The sequence below is a fragment of the Apodemus sylvaticus genome, chromosome 15 (genome assembly GCF_947179515.1).
Source record: "Apodemus sylvaticus chromosome 15, mApoSyl1.1, whole genome shotgun sequence".
Lineage (NCBI taxonomy): Eukaryota > Metazoa > Chordata > Mammalia > Rodentia > Muridae > Apodemus > Apodemus sylvaticus.
In genome coordinates this window covers 61,697,690-61,717,028 of record NC_067486.1, presented here as the reverse complement: position 1 = coordinate 61,717,028, position 19,339 = coordinate 61,697,690, and the positions used below count along the sequence as shown (strand labels likewise).

The 19,339-nt window shown below is 42.0% G+C and overlaps 1 protein-coding gene across 2 annotated transcripts in view; it reads left to right on the top strand.

Moving 5' to 3' along the window:
• The first annotated feature begins 747 nt into the window (after positions 1–747).
• The window catches only part of Tmem39a (transmembrane protein 39A), a 30,912-nt gene continuing 12,320 nt past the window's right edge, over positions 748–19,339 (top strand). Inside the window, exons 1-4 of one of the 2 annotated variants that reach the window (XM_052158518.1) lie at positions 748–976; positions 2,036–2,222; positions 11,208–11,430; positions 14,496–14,579. In XM_052158518.1, coding sequence (XP_052014478.1) covers positions 2,110–2,222; positions 11,208–11,430; positions 14,496–14,579 — 420 coding nt within the window. In that variant the 5' untranslated portion in view covers positions 748–976; positions 2,036–2,109. Of the gene's footprint in view, positions 1,060–2,035; positions 2,223–11,207; positions 11,431–14,495; positions 14,580–19,339 lie in introns of both variants that reach the window. The other variant, XM_052158517.1, reaches the window with a different exon arrangement.

Here is a 19,339-nt window from a genome sequence, read left to right as displayed (position 1 = left end):
TTCTGGAAGACCAGTCAGTGCTCTTAACCCCTGAGCCATCTCTCCAGCCCTACCAGGCTTCATTTTGATACTGTTTTAATATCAAACTACTGACAGTTCTGGAACACATCATTGGGCTGCCCATCTTTTTTGGTAGGGTGAAGGCTAGGGATTGAATTCATCACAGTAGAGTAAGATGTACAACTGAGCCTCCTTATCTTTTTATCTTCCAGGTAGTGTCCACTGGAAAACCGCTTACTCATCTTTGGAGCCTAAGTTAAGAGCCTTTTTCAGTACTGACACTAGTACCATCCCTGGACCTCAGATGTACGTCTAACCGTGCATTTATTGCTATTATCAGCATTACTGAAGCTTGTACTCTTTTTTTTTTACTAGACTTAATTTTTCTAGAACTCAGCTTTTATTTCTAGCATCTACCTAGTTCATTATTTAATATATAGCCTGTGCAAGGGGGGAGGGGCTGGAGTCGGACGTGCGGGCTACAGTCGTTTGCATACGAATGACGTGACCTTAGGCGGTATTTCCGAATTTTCCTCCCCTCGTCAAGGCATTAGTTGACTGGAGCCAGGGAAATTTAGGGGGAAAAGGCAAAACAAACAAAAACAAACAAAAACAAACAAAAAACCCCCGCAAGCCACGCGTGGGCCGGAAAGCCCGGGCAGAGTCCCACTGCGCAGGTGCACGGGGAGGATGGCGAGCCGGCTCTGCTACCGCAAGTCTGTTTCCGGGGGCCAGCTCGACGCAGGGCTGACGTCATCGCTGTGCGCTGCCACGTCTCCTCAGCTCCTGGGCGATGGAGACTGAGGATGATGAGTCTTGGTGATGGGGTCGGGCTCTACTTCTGACTTTAGCTCTGGCTCTGGCACGGACTCCCCTTCTGGGTCTGGTAACCTAGAGACCCGACACCTTTCTTCGACTCTCCAGTGGGATCCTTCCTGCGTCCCGGCAGCTGTTTTGGAGCGCTTCAAAGAAGGGAGTGAGTTCGGGTGCCCGGGGTCGGGTCTGTGAAGCCGCCTCCTCCTCCCAGGGATCCCTCTCCGTGGCCAGCCTGTTCCATGCGTGAGTTTTACTTAACCTGCTTTGTCATCTCGCCGTCCCTGGCGTGCTTCGGTCCTTTCGGCCGCCGGGCTGGGACCATTAGGTGATTCTAGTCTTGGAGGCTGGTCCAGTCAAGTTTGTGGTTTCTCGTCGTCCACCTTAAACTATCTCTCGCTATTGCTTCCCAGCCTTTTGCCGTCACCTTGCTTTCTCTTCAGTTGAGCAGGGATCAGCTGTCTTTGCCTTTAGCAGTTCGGATCCTTTGTCCCACCTGGTGTTTGTTAGCCTGCAGTCAAGGGATCTGGAATAGGGAGCATCGGATCCCTCTGCAGTAGTAATGTTCCAAAAAACATTTTTTTTCAACGTGTAGTCTTCAGAGTATTTTTAGTTGTATTTAGGATACAACTAAATACTTGGTATATGTTGATAGAACCCTATTTGCCTAAATCGAGGGAAGCATAATGTCGTCCGTTCCCCACCCCCTCCCCCATGAATATCTTTTTCGCCCTTTAATTTTGCAGTTTCGTTCAATTTCTTAGTGGCTTTACAGCAGCTTTTCTGAAACAGGCAACTATTTGAATGAAATGAAGAAACAAACTCTGGTTAAATGACTTGGTCAAGGTCAGAAATATGAGGCAAGTCTTATCTTAGCCAGATTCCTTGATAACAATCTGTTATTTTGGACAGTGATGTTTCCTGTATTTCAAGTGACTTTAATGTGAAATATCAAATTAGAATTGAGTAAGTTGTGGTGTTTCTTGCAGACTTCCACCTGGTAGATTGTAGTCTGAGTTGCCTTAATGCTGAATAAAGCTTAGATCAGGATTTAAGTCTCTGAGCGTACCGCCAGATCCAAGCAGTATATAGGAATGGGAACATTTATTTGAAAATTCAGTCTGGATTTTATAAGATCTGCTCACTTAGTTTTAACATTTGCTTGTTACATTGACTTCTATAAAAAGTTATATATTTCTTTTTTTTTTCCATTATTATTCAGAGTTGAAATAAGTTGACAGCCATTAGCCTGGGTTGCAACTTCAGGTGGCACTGGAAACTACCTGGTTCCTGGACATGCCCAGTAGAAGGAGGGGTCCTAGCCGGCAGCAACTGAGCCGCTCAGCGTTACCTTCTATACAGACCTTGGTTGGTGGCAGCTGTGGCAATGGAACAGGCCTGAGGAACAGGTAAAGAAAATAGAATTCTGTGCCTAGTACTTCACATAATCTGTGCTAGCCTATTATCAGAAAGACTAATACAAAAATACTTTTATTCAAATATTTGCATATCAAACTTTGTTCTTTTCATTGAAGTAGAAACTCTGCCTTTGAAGACTGAAAACTTAGCGTTTCACGTTTCAGAGTTTACATCCTTTTTTTTGTTTTTTGTTTTGTTTTGTTTTTTTCTTTGTTTTTCCGAGACAGGATTTCTCTGTATAGCCCTAGCTGTCCTGGAGCTTACTCTGTAGACCAGGCTGGCCTTGAACTCAGAAATCCACCTGCCTCTGCCTCCCAGAGTGCTGGGATTACAGGCGTGTGCCACCACTGCCCGGCCGTTTCAGAGTTCTTTACAGGTAGAATGATGTTACAGAGGGACCTCAGAGTAGAAGCCAATTCTGTTTTCTTTCTTTCTTCTTTTTTTTTTTACTTAAAAATATTTTTTATTTTTATTTTTTTCATGTGTATGAGTGCTTTGCCTACACACATGTACCATTGCATGCCTGATGCCTATAGATGCTGAAAGTGGTTGTTGGATCCCTCAGAACTGGGGTTTAGATGGTTCTGAGCCACCATACATATTTGGGAAGCAAACCTTGGTCCTTTGGAAGAGCAGATAATGGGACCATCTCTTAACCATGGGACCATCTCTTCATCCTCCAACTCCCTTTAAAAAAAAATCACCTAGCCGGGCGGTGGTGGCGCACACCTGTAATCCCAGCGCTCTGGGAGGCAGAGGCAGGTGGATTTCTGAGTTTGAGGACAGCCTGGTCTACAGAGTGAGTTCCAGGACAGCCAGGGCAATACAGAGAAACCCTGTCTCAAAAAAAAAACAAATCCAAAAAAAAAAAAAAAAATCACCCATTGAGCTCATTTTGTCCCATTCATTTACTTCTGGCTGTGGGGCCATCTACTGAAATGTGGTTGACCTACCAGGAGCCACAGCCACACCCTTATCCACTCCAGGAGGCCATGAACTGTTCATAGCTCCTCATTTAGAGGTGGGGGCTCATAAGCCTTTTCCTCCTCTTTAGCCTCCTCACATTTTATTATTAAAAGGTATTCTGGAGCTGGAGAGATGGCTCAGTGGTTAAGAGCACTGCCCACTCTCCCAAAGTTCCTGAGTTCAAACCCCAGCAACCAAATGGTGGCTCACAACCATCTGTAATCAGATCTGATGCCCTCTTCTGGGCTGTTTGAAGACAGCTACAGTGTACTTACATATAATAAATAAATCTTAAAAAAAAATTCTGGCGAAAGGTTCTTTGATGTTAATAATAACTGTAAACTAAAATGTTTAGTAGCCTAAAAATGTTAAGGATTGTGCCATGTTATATAGGGTTCTAGAATTTGAGTTTTCTGTGTGTGTGCCTCTGTGTGTGTGTGTGTGTGTGTGTGTGTGCGCGCGCGCAGCGCGCGCGCGCGTGCGCATGCATGCATGCATGCGTGCATATATGTGTAGGCCAGAGGACAAGCTGAGGTGTTATTCCCCAGGTACTCATCACCTTTGTTTTTGGGTCACAGGCTCTCAGTGGCCAGAAAGTCACCAGATAGGCTAGGTTGGCTAGCTTTAGAGCTCCAGGGATCTATCTGCCTGTGTCCTCAGTGCTGGGATTACAAGGATATGTACCACTCTGCCCAGTTTTCAGAGCTTTGTTTTAGAACTTTGTACAGGAGTGCTGTATTTATATCACTCCCACCCCAACTCCTGTGTCCTCTCCAGCTTATGGTCTCTTTAGTTCCTGTTATGTGTGTATACATATGTGTGTATGTATATATATAACCTACTGAGTCTATTCAGTGTTGCTCATATATAAGTATTTAGAGCTGGCCTCTCCTATGCAGGAGTTCTTTCCAGGAGGCAAGCAGTCTCCCTCTCCCAGCAGTCATTGATGGCCTTTGCTTGTCATCTGTGGTTAAGACAGTGGAACTACTGTCCATGTTGGCATGACAGCTTGGTTGACACTATGCTGGTCGTGTTCTGGTAGCCATAACTTTTGAGATGTCATAGGTGTTTTTTTTTTCCTATCATGCGTAGGGTACACTGTCAACAGGTATTCTGTAGACTCTTTCTGCCCTCTCCTCTGCTATTTTTTCCTGAGCCCTAGGTGTAGGGGTTGTGTTGCAGATATAGCAGTTTAAGTTGGGCACCTCCCATTCTAACTGTGTTTGACTAATTGTGCATCTCTGTAATAGTCTTAATCCATTGGGAAAAGAAGCTTCTTTGATGAGGAATGAGAGCTACATTTATCTGTGGGTATAACGAATAAATATTTAGAATATGATTAAAAAGAAAATACTGGTTTAGGAACATGACAGTAGTAGGTTTTCCTCTCAGGTCTGTGACTTCTCTGGCCATAGATAGTTGGCTATGTTTACAGTACCAGGAAAGAATTCCCTCTTACCAAGTGGCCTTTGAGTTCAGTTAGACAATTTTTGGCTACCACCAAAGTAAAAGGGCCACTACTGTACCATTGTGGGTATCTTCTACTGGTCCAGTCATTGTTGTGGTTTATATGGTTTACAGCTGGGTAAGATTGCTTCTCTTTTAACAGCTTACATAGCACCACTTACTACGAGAACTAGTCATTGGGGAGGAGGATTTCAGGTCAATTTCAGCTCTGTCCCTCTTGTGTCTGATGTGTGTGGTATCATCAAGAGTATTTTTTTTAAATTTGTTTTTGGAAATTTTATATATGCAAGTATACTTTGCTCTCTTCAGACATGCCAGAAGAGGGCATTAGATCCCATTACATATGGTAGTGAGCCACCATGTGGTTGCTGGGAATTGAACTCAGTACCACCTCTGGAAGGGCAGTCAGTGCTCTTAACCACTGAGCCATCTCTCCAGCCCATCAACAAGTGTCTTCAAGGTCTGGAAGGCAACTACAATAGTCCATATTGTTTGGGGAGACTTGTAGTCCTCTGACCAACAACTCAGAGGTTTCCCGTGCTTGGAACTGGACACACACACACTACACACTATGCGTGTACTTTGCTACAGCCCAGGATAAGTTAGTTCCTTTTGCTGATCTTATGCGGGGCAATTCTCTGGAGGCTTGGTCAAGCAGGCAGCAGTGCAGAGATACTTTTACCTAGTCATACGTTTGGTCAAGATTTTTGACTATATGTTGTTGTTTCTTCCCGTAAAAGAGGTTTTTCATGTCTTGATTTTGGTTCCCAGAGTCAGTACCATTCTTATCTTGTGGGCTATCTGGATATATGAGAGTTTGTGTGGAGATTCTAGCATAGGAGTGCAATTACTTATACACACTTGACCTAACTGGTCCTCTTCCACTTGTGGAAGGAAGGTCTTTCTCTCAACTGAGTGCACAGCTTTGGAGCCGTGGGCGTAGAGCGGGCTGGCTACCCATCTAGCCTCCCAGATCAGCTGAGTCAGCTCCGTTGCTTGGCTTTTTGGATTCCTCCAGTTTATTGTGTTTCAGGGCTGCCCCATGGGCTTCTTCCTGACCTGCTCTAGATAGCTTAGAAGGAAAAAGTGATCAGGAAATCCTGGTAGTTGGCGAGGTTTACTGGTCCTCTCAGTTAGACTAACTTTTAATGTTTCAATTACTGGGATGTTGAAAATACCTTTAAGGAGAAGGAAAGGAAGCAGTTTGCAATTTAAAAGGACCTAAAGCCCAGCTTTGGTGGGTACACACCTGTGTTCCCAGTACATGGGAGGCTAGGGTGGAGGGACCTAGAACACAAGGGCAGCTTTGGCTACAGATTTAGATCCTATCTCACAAAAATGACTAGGACTGAAGCGTCATTCCTAGGTAGTTCTGCTTTCTCTTGGATTCTGTAAACAGTGTAGTGGGAGGAAAGGGAAACATTTGAAAATGCTGGTATTTTTAAATGTCGGTGTTGTTGGAGACAAAAGTCTGGCTGGCCTGGAACAAATTGTGTAAACCATGATAGCCCCAGCCTCAGTCTGCCTGCCTCTGCCTCCTAAGGACAGGGGTTAAAGGCATGTGCCACCAAGCCTGGCAGTGTCGGTAGTTTTAACTGACTTTAGCAGTGCTCATATAGCACCTTTTATATCTTATTTATTTATTTTGAGGAGGGAGTTCTGATACGTTTTCCTATTCTTTCTTGTGCCTTTTATTGGCTTTTGAGGTTTGGGATGTGTTTGGTTTGATTTGCCATTCTCCAGCCTTCTTCCTCTTAATATATGTGATTTTTGCAATTTTAGATGAGGGGATGGAAGAATGTGCTTTTTCAGTAGATTCAAAATGAAAGGTACTAATTTATTTAAAAATCATTGTAACTGTGATTGATATTTTATGATATGTTTACCTCACAAGGTTAGTTTGGAAAAAGACATTTTTTAAAAAGATTTATTATTATATGTAAGTACACTGTAGCTGTTTTCAGACACACCAGAAGAGGGCATCAGATCTCATTACAGATATTTGTGAGCCACCATGTGGTTGCTGGGATTCAAACTCAGGACCTTCGGAAGAGCAGTCAGTGGTCTTAACTGCTGAGCCATCTCTCCAGCCCCGGAAAAAGACATTTTTTTTTTTTTTTTTTTTAAACAGAGCTGAGGACCGAACCCAGGGCCTTGCGCTTGCTAGGCAAGCGCTCTACCACTGAGCTAAATCCCCAACCCCAGAAAAAGACATTTTTAATTGAGGCATACAAGTGCCTGTAGTTCTAGCATTAGCGAGATAGGGACAGGAGGAACTTAGGTTCATAGTCACTGGGCTACATGGGAGTTCTAGACTACACTGGGCTACATTTATCATCACCCCCAATAAAACAAAACAGTCTTGTTTCTCTCTTTAAAAAAATCGCATTTATAAGTTGGATGTGGTGGTGGTGCTGGTGGTACTGGTGGTGGTGGTGGTGGTGGTGGTGGTGGTGGTGTGTGTGTGTGTCTTTTATCCCAACTTTTAGGAGGCAGAGGCCGATAGGTCTGAGTTTGAGGCCAGCCGGGTCTACAAAATACAAAAAAAAACTAGTTCCAAGACAGTCAGGACAGCCACACAGAGAAACGTACTGATTTACTTGGTTATGGGAATGGGTCTGTGAGGGCCATGGCATTTCTGGAAGCCTGAGGACAACTTGATGGAGCTGTGATTCTCTGGCCTTAAACATGCAGAGAGCTCCCAAGTGCTGGGATTATAGGTGCGTGCCACCACACCTGCTTTCTTGCTCTCTCTCTCTCTCTCTCTCTCTCTCTCTGTCTCTCTCTCACTCACTCATTCATTCTCGTTCTCTCGATTTATTCACTTGTTTATCTTACGTGTGCTGCTGCTTGCTGCCCCACAAAGGTCTTGCCAGCTGTGTGAGTCTGTCTTTATCCACAATCTCAATGCAAGCATATGGTGAAAATTCAGTGTGAATCACGGAGAATCATTCTTACTATCCTGGGGTGGTGGTGGTTTTACTTTAAATCAGTGGAGGGAGATGTTTACCAGTGACATACTAGATGCAGTCCTCCTAAGTAGGTCTTTGTGAAGACAGCTGTATAAATTACTTTTCCTGTGATGACAAAGCCTGACAGCTTGTAGAAGGAAGGGTTTCTGTGGTCCCCTCAGTGTGGGGAGATGCGACAGGTCATGGAAGTGAGACATGATTTTGGAATTCCACTTCTTGGGAGGCCTGGGAACTGTGCTGCTAGTCCCACTTCCTCATTTCATCTTAAGCTGTGGATGGCAGGTTCTCCCTTCTTTGCAAATTTTTCTGGAAAGCCCTTACAGGCCCATAGGTATGTCTCAGTGGTTCTAAATCCACTCAAGTGAGCTCGACACTAGCTTTCCCTTGGTAAGCCGTGTTAGGTGAGAGCGAGCTCTTGTGGCTAGTCTACAATGAAAACCTTGGTGTTGCCTAGTGCAGTGCTGAACACCTGTAATCCCAGTGCCTGGAGGCAGAGGCAGGGAGAGCTCTGCGTTCAAAGATAGCCTGGTCTATCTATATAGGGGTTCCTGGACCATTGGGAGACCTGTTTAAGAAAAGAAAGAAAGAAAAGCCTAGGGTTTTTAGTTTCTGATGAACTTTCTTGGTAGTCAGTACTTTGTATATGTCTTAACAAATTGCTGGTGTTGTAATTAAGGCTGGCTAGGGAATAATCACTCAGGAGATAGAGCTGTTAGCTCAGGAGCACAGGCTAACACATTAGAGGCCTGGGTTAGAGCTCCCCTCTTCCCTATTTATTCCTCAGCTTCTGTTCCAGAAACCCACTTCGTAATAGCTGCAGGCAGCTATGGAACCCTACACTTGAACCAGGAGGTGGCAGAGGGACCTGAAATCCCATTATACCAAGGTAGAAGCAGGGACATCAGGTATTCAATACAACAGCAACACAACAGCAGGAAAGTTGGGGTTCTCAGATCTGAATTCGTATCATATTAATGTTTCTCTCTGCCTTCTGTGTACTAGGGATAGAACCCAGGGCCTTCCTTCCACATGCTATACAAGTACTCTACCTTTGAGGCATATTTTTATTTTTCCTAAATATTCAGTAATTAATTTTTTGATGCACGTTGACCAAGTAAGAACTTTTGACATATTCCTCTCAAGCTTTCAACTTTATAGAACTTGAGCTTTTTGAAGATGACTTGACCTTACAGCTTCTCCTTATGTAGGAATGCTTTCCTCTTCCTTCTGATGCCCTTCACTGCTGTATTTGACCTCAGTCCTTGCCTTTTGGCTTGAAGTTTAAGAAAGCGAACGCTGCAGAGAAGATCACAGTGTGGGTCTTCTGTGTCAGTACTTTGTTTTAAGTGTCTGTTTTGAAACAAGCGTTTCATTGGCTTGGTTAGTGGAACAAGTATCCACTTTCCTTGGAGAACTTTTTACGTCCTTTAAACTTTTTTTTTTAAGGTTTGTTTTTTATTATTATATGTAAGTACACTGTAGCTGTCTTCAGACACACCAGAGGAGGGTGTCAGATCTCATTACAAATGGTTGTGAGCCACCATGTGGTTGCTGGGATTTGAACTCAGGACCTTCGGAAGAGAAGACCACTCTCTCTTAACCACTGAGCCATCTCTCCAGCCGTCCTTTAAACTTTTACATAGCATGTGAGTTACACATGCTTTCACCCTTTATTTTGACTGAAGGGGAACAAGAATTTTTTATTTGTTTAGTTTAGAGACTCCTGGTTTTATGACATTTCATCAGTATCTTTAATTTCCACATTTAAGGCTAACTGAAGTGAGGTAACCATGGTGCTGATCCTTTCCATTCCAGCCATACTGTTCTTCACTATTCAGAATGGCAAAGTTCATGCTCCCAAGAGTGCCTCAGTACTGTAAAGGCCACACACCAGTTGCAATCCTATATTTGGAAATTTTAGAGTGGTAGCACTAATATTGTTCCTTCACAGGGTATTAAAACCAAACATTCTTTTTCCTTGTTGTGTAAATAAGAGTCAACTTTTAGATCTCCACCTAGTCCCTGCAGACTTTATTTTCTACCCATCTTCTCACTGTGGATAGCTAAGCTCTCTCTGACCTTAAGCCAGCATGGACAGAAGAACACGAAGACGGATGGAGACTAACAGTTCTAACTTTGTATTTAAATCTTTCGTGACTGTACTGGTCTGCTGACTTCTTAAATGTTTATATCTGCAGTGAATTAAGGAAAGTATTTTCTATCCTCAGGATTATGAACTAGTAGCTAAGACATAATAGGTGCAAAAATTATGTGATGGAATTAAAAAATACAATAATAAAGGCATGATGAATTTAAGTTTGATGAGGAGAGATGTGCCAGTTTTGAGTTGGAATAGACCTCACAGAGGATGTTTGCAGCCCGAAGCCCCCAGCCCTTTCTCTTGTGCATGGGGAGAGCACACGCATGCCCAGGTGCACGTATGGAGGTCGGTCAGAGGACAACTTGCAGGAATTTTGTTTTTGGTTTGTTTTCTGTATGGTCCCAGTGTTCAGATGTTGGCCCCAGCACCTTTACCCATTGAGCCAACTAGGTAGGTTTTTTTTTCCTCTTTTGTTTGTGATTCTACAGATCTAACCCAGATAATTGGTACATGCCAAGTTACTTCTCTGTCACGGAGGTAGGATCCCCCTCCCCCAGCCCCTTAAAAGTCTTGAAGACTGAAGCTGGGTGGTGGTGGTGCACGCCTTTAATCCTAGCACTCAGGAGGCAGATGCAGGTAGATCTCTAAGTTCGAGGCCAGCCTGGTCTACAAAGTAAATTCCAGAACATCCAGGGTTACACAGAGAAATCCTGTCTTAAAACGAAAAGTCTCGAAGAATAAGAAAACGTACAAATCTTGTCAATAATAAGTGTGTGTGTGAGAAGTTCAGAAAGGTAATAGCGGTGGGTATAGCATACTTAAAGGGAATGGGTCCACAGAGAGAATAATGTATGCATCCCAGGTAGGTAGCTCATCATGTGGATAGCTCACTACCTGCATGTGGTGCAGGTAGACTTACTAAAAAAGTTCACCTGTTAGATCATTGGTAATGCAGAACTATTTTAACGTTTTTAAGAGTAATGTGACTTAGAAAGATAGAAGGCAGAGTAGAGGAAGACTTGGGGCTTGTTGCAGTGATTTAGGTGAAAGTTGATCAATGGTTGAACCAAGATGGTGCATTGGAGAGGGAAAGTGAGGCTGAAGAAAATTTTATAACGTGGAGTCCAGTCCTCTAGAGAGTGCTTGGATATTGAGACACTGTAGCTTAGATGGTTTTTTTAATTTGGGCATCCAGCAGAATAAGTTGTGGACTAGTGACAGGACTATGGGGTGGGTAGCATGGATTGTATAATGAGACTAAACTTAAGGCGGGTTCTGGAGAAATTTTAGTCTTGCTTACCCAGGAGACAATGGTAAGGTGTGGCTACATCTTAGATCACTGATATAGTGTGTGGGGAAGTGAAGAAGTAGGGAAAGCCAGCAGTAGCGGTCGATGGAGGAGGTAACTGGGCTTTTATGTAGTGTGACACCGAAGGCTACCACTGAGTTAACTGTACTTTCTTTTTCAGGAATGGTAGTGCTATTGGCCTTCCAGTCCCACCCACCACAGCCTTAATTACCCCAGGTCCTGTTCGTCATTGCCAAATCCCTGACTTACCAGTAGATGGGAGCCTGTTCTTCGAATTTCTTTTCTTCATCTACCTGCTGATTGTTTTGTTCATTCAGTATATCAACATCTATAAGACGGTGTGGTGGTATCCATACAGCCATCCTGCATCTTGTACTTCACTGGTAAGTCCTCAGATGCCTTTAAGTTCATCGTCAGCAGTCAAGAAAGCAGCTGCACACAGTGTCTCACATAGCCCAGGCTGGACTTGAACTCACTATGGAGTGAAGGGTGACCTTGAACTGCTAATTTTCCTCCCGTCTCCATAGCGCCACCACTTATCTAGAAATAAATCCTCAGCCGAGTGGTGGTGGCTACACAGAAAAACCTTGTCTCGAAAAAACCAAAAAAAAAAAAAAAGAAAGAAATCCTCTAATAAAGTATCTTGCTACCAAACATCAGATTATTTTCAGAAATAAAACTTGCTAAAATTGTTAAAATATAAACATTGCCAAAGGAAATAAATAAGAAATTAGATTGCAGGAAATGTTTAATAATGTCTCATTAAGTTTGTGCTATTTGAGTTTCTCTACATCATGTTAAATTCTTTGCCAGATGCCAGCCACTATGATTAAATCCCAGCAGCTTTTTCAGTGGTAGTGGGAATCAAACTCAGGACCTTGTGCATGCTAGACACATACTTGGGCATTAAGCTATATCTCCAGCATTGACTTTACCTTTAAATGCTGAATTTGGATAATAATTTTTGAAACAAACCCCCAAATTATGTAATGTTCGTAACACCTGACAGTCTGATGCAATTCTTCCTTAGACTGTTAGTCAAGGAAACTTACTTGGGTGGAAGCTGCCATTTTAATATGTGGCTTTTAAGGTAGATGTAGGTAAACTTTGCGATCTAGAAATGGGTAGGAAAGCATAAAAGAGAGTGTTTGTTTTTGAGACAGGACTTCACATATTCCACACTGTCCACAGACTCATCATGTACTAAGGATGACAGTAAATTTCCAGCCCTCCTCTTCCTGTCTCCTCAGAGCAGCAAACTGTTTTATCAGCTGAGCTACAGCCCAGTTTTGAAAGGAGCATGTCTTACGAACAGTGTGTCCATCATTTTCACATGTATAGTCCTAACGGTAAAGGAGGCTACAATGTTCTTTAAGTACATATATCCTCCATATATTGTTAATCTGAATAAAATTGAATTCTGTTACAAATATGAAGTTGAGCTGGGAACTAGCTCTGAGTGCAGAGTAAATATGGACTGGAGATATGGCTTAGCAGTTAAGAGTGCTTCCTGTTCTTCCAGAGGGCTCAAGTTCTGCTCCTACACCTGTCATGTCTTGACTCACAACCACCTGTAACTCCAGGTCCGGAGAGCACCCTCTTCTGTTCTTCATGGATACTCATGTGCACATACCCACATACAGACATGCATCTACATAATTAAAATTTATAAAAATACGTCTTTTAAATCTTCTTTTGCTCTTTTTCCATTCTGTAGAAAGGTAGTGATGATCTTGAAGCAGAGAAAGTTTTCCATAAAGGTTGTCTATAAATGTCTATGATTCTAGTCAGAAGACTTGATGCACATGCTATCTAGGCAGAAGCCACTGTTCTGTTAATTTTTATTTATTGGCTACAAAATATTTGAGAACCTTTTACATGGGTAGATATGGGAAGGGAGTAAGTTTTTATAAGAATTTATAGCTGGGAGGTGGTGGTGCACGCCTGTAATCCCAGCACTCTGGGAGGCAGAGGCAGGCGGATTTCTGAGTTCGAGGCCAGCCTGGTCTACAGAGTTCCAGGACAGCCAGGACTATACAGAGAAACCCTGTCTCGAAAAAAACCAAATCCAAAAAAACCAAAAAAAAAAAAAAAAAAAAAAGAATTTATATCATTTGGTTGTTCTTGGAATTAGCTGTTAAGACTTTTCTTTCTGTATTGACCATTTACACTTCATTCTATGAGACCTTATATTTTAATATAAGAATTGTAATGAATCGGTGTCAAGAAAAAAAAAAACTTATACTTCTTTTTCTCCCTGCCTGAATTATGAACTTATTGAGTGTAGACCATAAACTTCATCTGTCTGTGCCCAGAAGCAGTTCTTGGAAAGGAAGCATAGGAAGGAACCATATCTAGTAGTCAGTGCCCAGGTCAAAGTTTTACCATGAAGGTAGAGCAGGATCTACTGAGCTGTACCATTCTGTTTCCATCTTAAACTGCAGCAGAGAGTAAGAACCAGAAAGTAGGGCATTTGCTGTCTTCCTTGGCACTGTGTCCTTGGGGTCAGGGAGGGTACCTGCCGGATTTTGAGTGCTAAATACATATTTATTGAATTAATTGAGAAATTCAAATTTTCCTTTTGGAAGCAAATGTAGAAACTTGCAGATACTTTGACCATGGGAATTAAAATATACCCCATTTCTGTTACTAGGGTACTGTTCCTAAAGCTTTCATTTTCCTTCCTGGCACGGTAACGTGTGCAGAATCTGAGGAAGTCAAATGCAGCCTTTCCTGCAGGCAGCTTTCTAGACATTTCTAAATCAAGTTAGACTAAGTGAGCAGAATGCATATTCCAAGCAGGAGAGGGCTTATCAGTAGATACTCAGATTAATAGTAATAATATGAGCAGAAGTAACTCTTAAAAGCTGTGAATCCCATATGGTCTGTTTGATTGGACACGTTATAAAGTGGCATTTAGATGAATTAGTCTCATAATCCTAGATGATTACTTGTTTGGTTTTTTTGTTGTTGTTGGGTTTTTTTTTTGTTTGTTTTTTGGATTTTGTTTTTCTCGAGACTGGGTTTCTCTGTATAGCCCTGGCTGTCCTGGAACTTATTCTGTAGACCAGGCCAGCCTCAAACTCAGAAATCCTCCTGCCTCTGCCTCCCAGAGTGCTGGGATTATAGGCATGTGCCACCACCGCCCGGCTCGATTACTTGTTTTTGTTTTTGAGATAGTATCTTGCTATGTAGACCAGGCATGAGTCACCACCATGCCCAGCCCTTTTCTTTTCAATAAAGCAGTTTCAGAAGTATTTTAGATAATGTTTTAAGTGTTTGGAAAGATATAGCAGTTTGTTGTGGAAAGAAAAGTAGTGGTCTTGAGGTTATCTGAATCCCTGTGTCCCGTAGCAGTCTCAGAAGACCTTTGGGGCAAGCTCGGTATGGCAGTGAGCTGGGGACACGTGGGACCTCTCCCTGATGCACTTCTTTGTTTCTCTTGTAGAATTTTCATCTCATTGACTATTACCTGGCAGCATTCATCACAGTGATGCTTGCGAGGAGGCTCGTGTGGGCTCTCATTTCTGAGGTATGCTGTCTGATTCACCATCTTCTGTCACCTGTAGCTGTAGTAGTCACAAGCATGGGATCAGATTCAAAGTGTGAAGTCACGAAATATAATTGTAATAGTGTATCAATTAATGGCTTCTATGTGAGTTATACTAGTTCTTAAAAAAAGTTTTCCTAACAGTGTTTAAAATCTAAATCTGAAGTCTTTTAAGAGAACTATTAAAAATGTAATTTGTAGGATTGTAGCTTATTTTGAGCTTATAGTGGGTTTTTTTTTGTGCAATCTTTAATTTTAAAGTTCTTGTTAAAAAAAGCAAGATGTGTTTCTTGTACAAGTTCATGAAGTACTTGTACATATGTAGTTGAATCTGAAATACTCATTTTCAGGTAACATGTACTTGAAATTGTTTGTGTACTACTTGTGAACTATCCTAACAAGAAACAATTTGAGTTTGTTAGAACTTCCAGTTAAAGACAGGGTTAAATCTGAAAATTAAAACCTAAGGTTTTAGAGGAAAGAATTGTAATAGTAAAGGCGGTGGTGGCGCACGCCTTTAATTCCAGCACTTGGGAGGCAGAGGCAGGCAGATTTTTGAGTTAAAGGCCAGCCTGGTCTACAGAGTGAGTTCCAGGACAGCTAGGGCTACACAGAGAAACCCTGTCTCAAAAAAACCCACAAAAAATAAATAAATAAATAAATAAAAAATGAATGTTGTTGGTGTCATTGTTCATATGTGTGTAAGCTTGCTGAGGCAAGAGGATGTATTTTCACAATTCTACTGTATTTAACGTGAAAACGAAAAATGGTAACTTAGTCAAAGTCACTGATGATTCTTAATCTTGGAAAGTTATATTTCAGTATGAAATTCTAAATGAATATTTGCTATAATCATAGATAACTAAGAGGTATCTTTCTCTTTTATTTATTTTTTATTTTATGTGCATTCGTGTTTTGCATGCAAGTGTATGTCTGAAGGTATCAGATCTTGGAATTAGAGACAGTTGTAAGCTGCCAAGTGTGTGCTGGGCATTGAACCTGGGTCCTCTGGAACAGCCATCAGTACTATTCTTTTGCTGAGCCATCTCTCTAGCCCCCAGCTTTTTCTTTTTTAAAGATTTATTTTTTTTATTTATGTGTATATGTTTGTGTGAGTGTATGGCATGTGCGTGCTGGTGTCCATGGAGGTCAGAAGAGGGGACAGATCTCTTGGAGCTGGAGTTATAAGTGATTGTGAGCAACCTGACATGGGTGCTGGGGACCAAATTCGGCTCCTTTGGAAGAGCTGCAAGCTCTTAACTGCCAAGCATCTCTCCAGCCCCAGAGTTTTCCTCCAGAGCAGACATAAGCATCTGTATGTGTGAGTTCTAACTGAAGAACTGGATTTTTGTGAACACAGTAGTTGAACACTGCAAAGCTGTGGTAATAAGATTGCTTCTTTTCAATAGTGGGAAATTTTTCACTGAGTTTGTTTCAGGTGATCAAAGTAGGTAGATGCTGAACGTGATCTGGTGGCACATGCCTGAAGTACCAACACTTGGGCGGTGAAGGCGGTGTGATCAGAGTTTAAAACTAGCCTTGTTATGGTAATGAGTATAAGGCCAGCCTGGACTACATACTCAAAAAATAAACAAACTAAAATTAGGTGTCCTTTTCTTTTTTAAAGCTGGGTGTGGAACCCATGGTTTCATGCATGCCTGTCAGGTGCTGTACCACCTAGATGTGTTCCTAAGCCCTCATTTACTTATCTTTAAGTTACCTAGACTGGCCTTGAGCTCATTCTGTGGACCAGGCAAACATCGAACTCTGTCCTCCTGCTTTGGTCTCCCAAGTAGCTAAGATTACAGGCCTGGCCTAGATCACCCTCTTTATTTTTCATACTGGATGCTTAGTTTGGATATTCCCAGAAAGAACTTTATTTAGGGCAGTTCTTTTGTTTTAAACTAGATATTTGTGTTTGTTTTAGTCCTTCAGTTGGAAATGGTACTTGTTAAGTTGAATGTGGTAGTGCAGGCCTGTGATCCCAGTACTCAGAAGACAGAGGCAAGGAAGATCTGGAAGAAGGCTATTTTTGGGTACACAATGAGTTTGAGGTCAGCCTAGGCTACATGAGATCTTGTTTTTTTAGAAAAAGATTTACACATGTCAACTAGTTCTATCCTCATTTTGTGTAAATCCTTAGTGACTGGGGTTTCCACCTTGTTGCAGAGACTAAAACTTGAAGCATTTAATGCTTTTATTCATGATGTAATTAATAATAATCAAGCAGCTTTTGTACCATGTTAAAAGAAGGCATTAACAGTTTTCAAAGCAGCCTGCAATTCTTACTGGAAAAAGGATGCTGAGTTTAAATAAATTTTAATCTTAAGACTGGAGTCGATACTTTACTGTCCAGGAAGGGAGTGTAGAGTAATTACAATATATCCACAGACGGGAACAGTGTACATATATTGAAAGGTGACGAGGTGTTTACATGTTGACCTTCAAGTAAGTGCAGAAGCACAGGACTTTAAAAGAGAGTAGGTTTGTTGCTTATTATTTGGTTTGTTTGACAAAAAGGTCTTACTTTGTAACCATGGCTGGCCTGGTACTTAACTGTGACCCAGGTTTGCCTTGAACTCATGGCGGTGTGCCTGTCCCGGTCTCCTGAGTCCTGAGTTTACAAGCTTGTACCATCGCGTCTGGCTTTAAGACAGTGTTTTAAAAAGAAGACAGGGAGAAGGAAGAATCTGTTTGCTAACGGGAATAACTTGTCTCTGGCGGAGACACAGACTGATGTCAGACATCTGTTGGCGGCTGGGGACAGCACTGCTGCTTCCACACACATTTGATTTTATTTATCTTTTGTATCTGAGCACTGTGGCTACTACCTATTCAGAAATTAAAAATTAGAGCTGTATCATAATTCCTAAAATATCTAAATTAGATGGATAAAGCTCATCATAAAACATCTTTTCTGTCTTCCATTAAAATATGTCTGCCTTCTTTTGTTTTCTTATGCCACAGAAAGGATCCCTACCTGAGAAAGACCAGTCATTTTTAAGGACAGGCTGGAGGTAATTAACTCAGAAAGCTCAACACTGCTCAGCAGGGACTAGCTCTCCCTGGGTAGCGGGGATTAGCTTTCCCTGGGTAGCAGGGACTAGCTCTCCCTGGTAGACTCTGCTTGCTTCACCTCCAGGCCAGACTGCTGCTTTGTTTGCTCCACAAGACTAAACAGAAACTCAACTTTCACCAGTTGGAACCAGATCTCTTTAAACATTGCTCTAAGCAGGAAAATAGGATATTTCATTAGAGAAAACTAAAACAAACAAACAAACAAAAAAAAACAAAAAACAAGGCAGAAAGTTAAAAAATTACAGCCCCACTGTGAAGAATCATTTTTTTGTACAGTTTTCTCTAATATTTGTATGTACATAAAAGTTTGGTGTGTATGTGTGTGTGTTTATGTATTTTTCTTGTATCTGAGAACATCTGTGTATTTCTCACTTAACCTAGGTTATGACATTTTCCTTGGCTGGAGATTATTTCTCGGATCTCAGCTTAAGTATAAATACCACTTTAAAAGGGTGCAGGCAGGGAAACTGTGGATTAGACACAGAACTTCTGCACCTCCCCCTAAACTATAGCCACAGCCTAATTTTTACTTCCTATTTTGAGACAGGGTCTCACTAGATTGCCCAGGCTGGCCTTGAACTCATTCTGTGTTTAGGGAGACCTGGGCTTTGCAGTGAGTCTATGGGATCCCAGGTCTGTTCAGCAGGCTCTCAGGTGCCTGCAGGAAGCCTTCCCTTGCTTGGACCCAGTACATCTGCTCCTGGTAGCCTAGGCTTTTCCTGTAGCGCTCACCATAGATGAAGGATAATTGTTTACGTTTAATCTTTGCATTTCTTGACTGGCTGTTTTGTCTTGATCACCCTGGTTCCAGACCTCGCACAGGCTCTGCCATTTATGTCACAGTGGTTGAGAATTTAGGTTCTGGAACAAGGGAAAATCACCAAGCATCACAAATCCTATTTTAGTGCCAGTGCTGAGAAGCCGACTTTTAGTTTAGTTTTGAAGCAGAGTGTCGCTTTGTAGCCCAGGCTGGCTTCAGCTGTGACTCTCCTTTCTCAGTCCCTCAGTGTTGGGAGTATGAGTATGTGCCGTGGTACCAGATTGCCGTTTACATTTCTGAGTCTAAGTTGAGAATGGAAGCAGTGGAATAGTTCCAGAGGCTTACATACCTTCCCCAGGATTTGACACATGAGGTCCAATGGTGTGGAGTGTGGATTCAGGTGTGAAATGAAGCCAGTTTTCCTGCTGTAGCTTAGAATATCTGGTTCCTTTCCCACAGTTTGAGGCTTAAGTAGAGGCATGGTATTCACTTAATGCTGCTTCTCATTTTGAACTGCAGATACTGTGTGTACCGACAGTATGTGTGTAAGCATATGTACAGGTGCTATCGTGTATATGATTAGCAAAGATCTGAGACACGCATTGCTAGGAGATTTTCTCATTGTGTGAACACTGCATTGAATATTTACATAAACTTGGATGATAGCTGTCATTCATGGTCTCTTGATGTAGTTAAGAGGTGATACTGCCGGAATTGTACTGTGTACTGTTCTACAATAATAAACTTACAAGGAGTAGCATTAAGATAATGATAAAATATGATACATAATCTAGTTCTAATAGATTTTATCAAACACTGTTATATGTAACCATACTGTACTTTTATAACTGGAAGTATAGTATGTTGAAATCAGTATCAGAAACATACTAGGAACTGTGACATT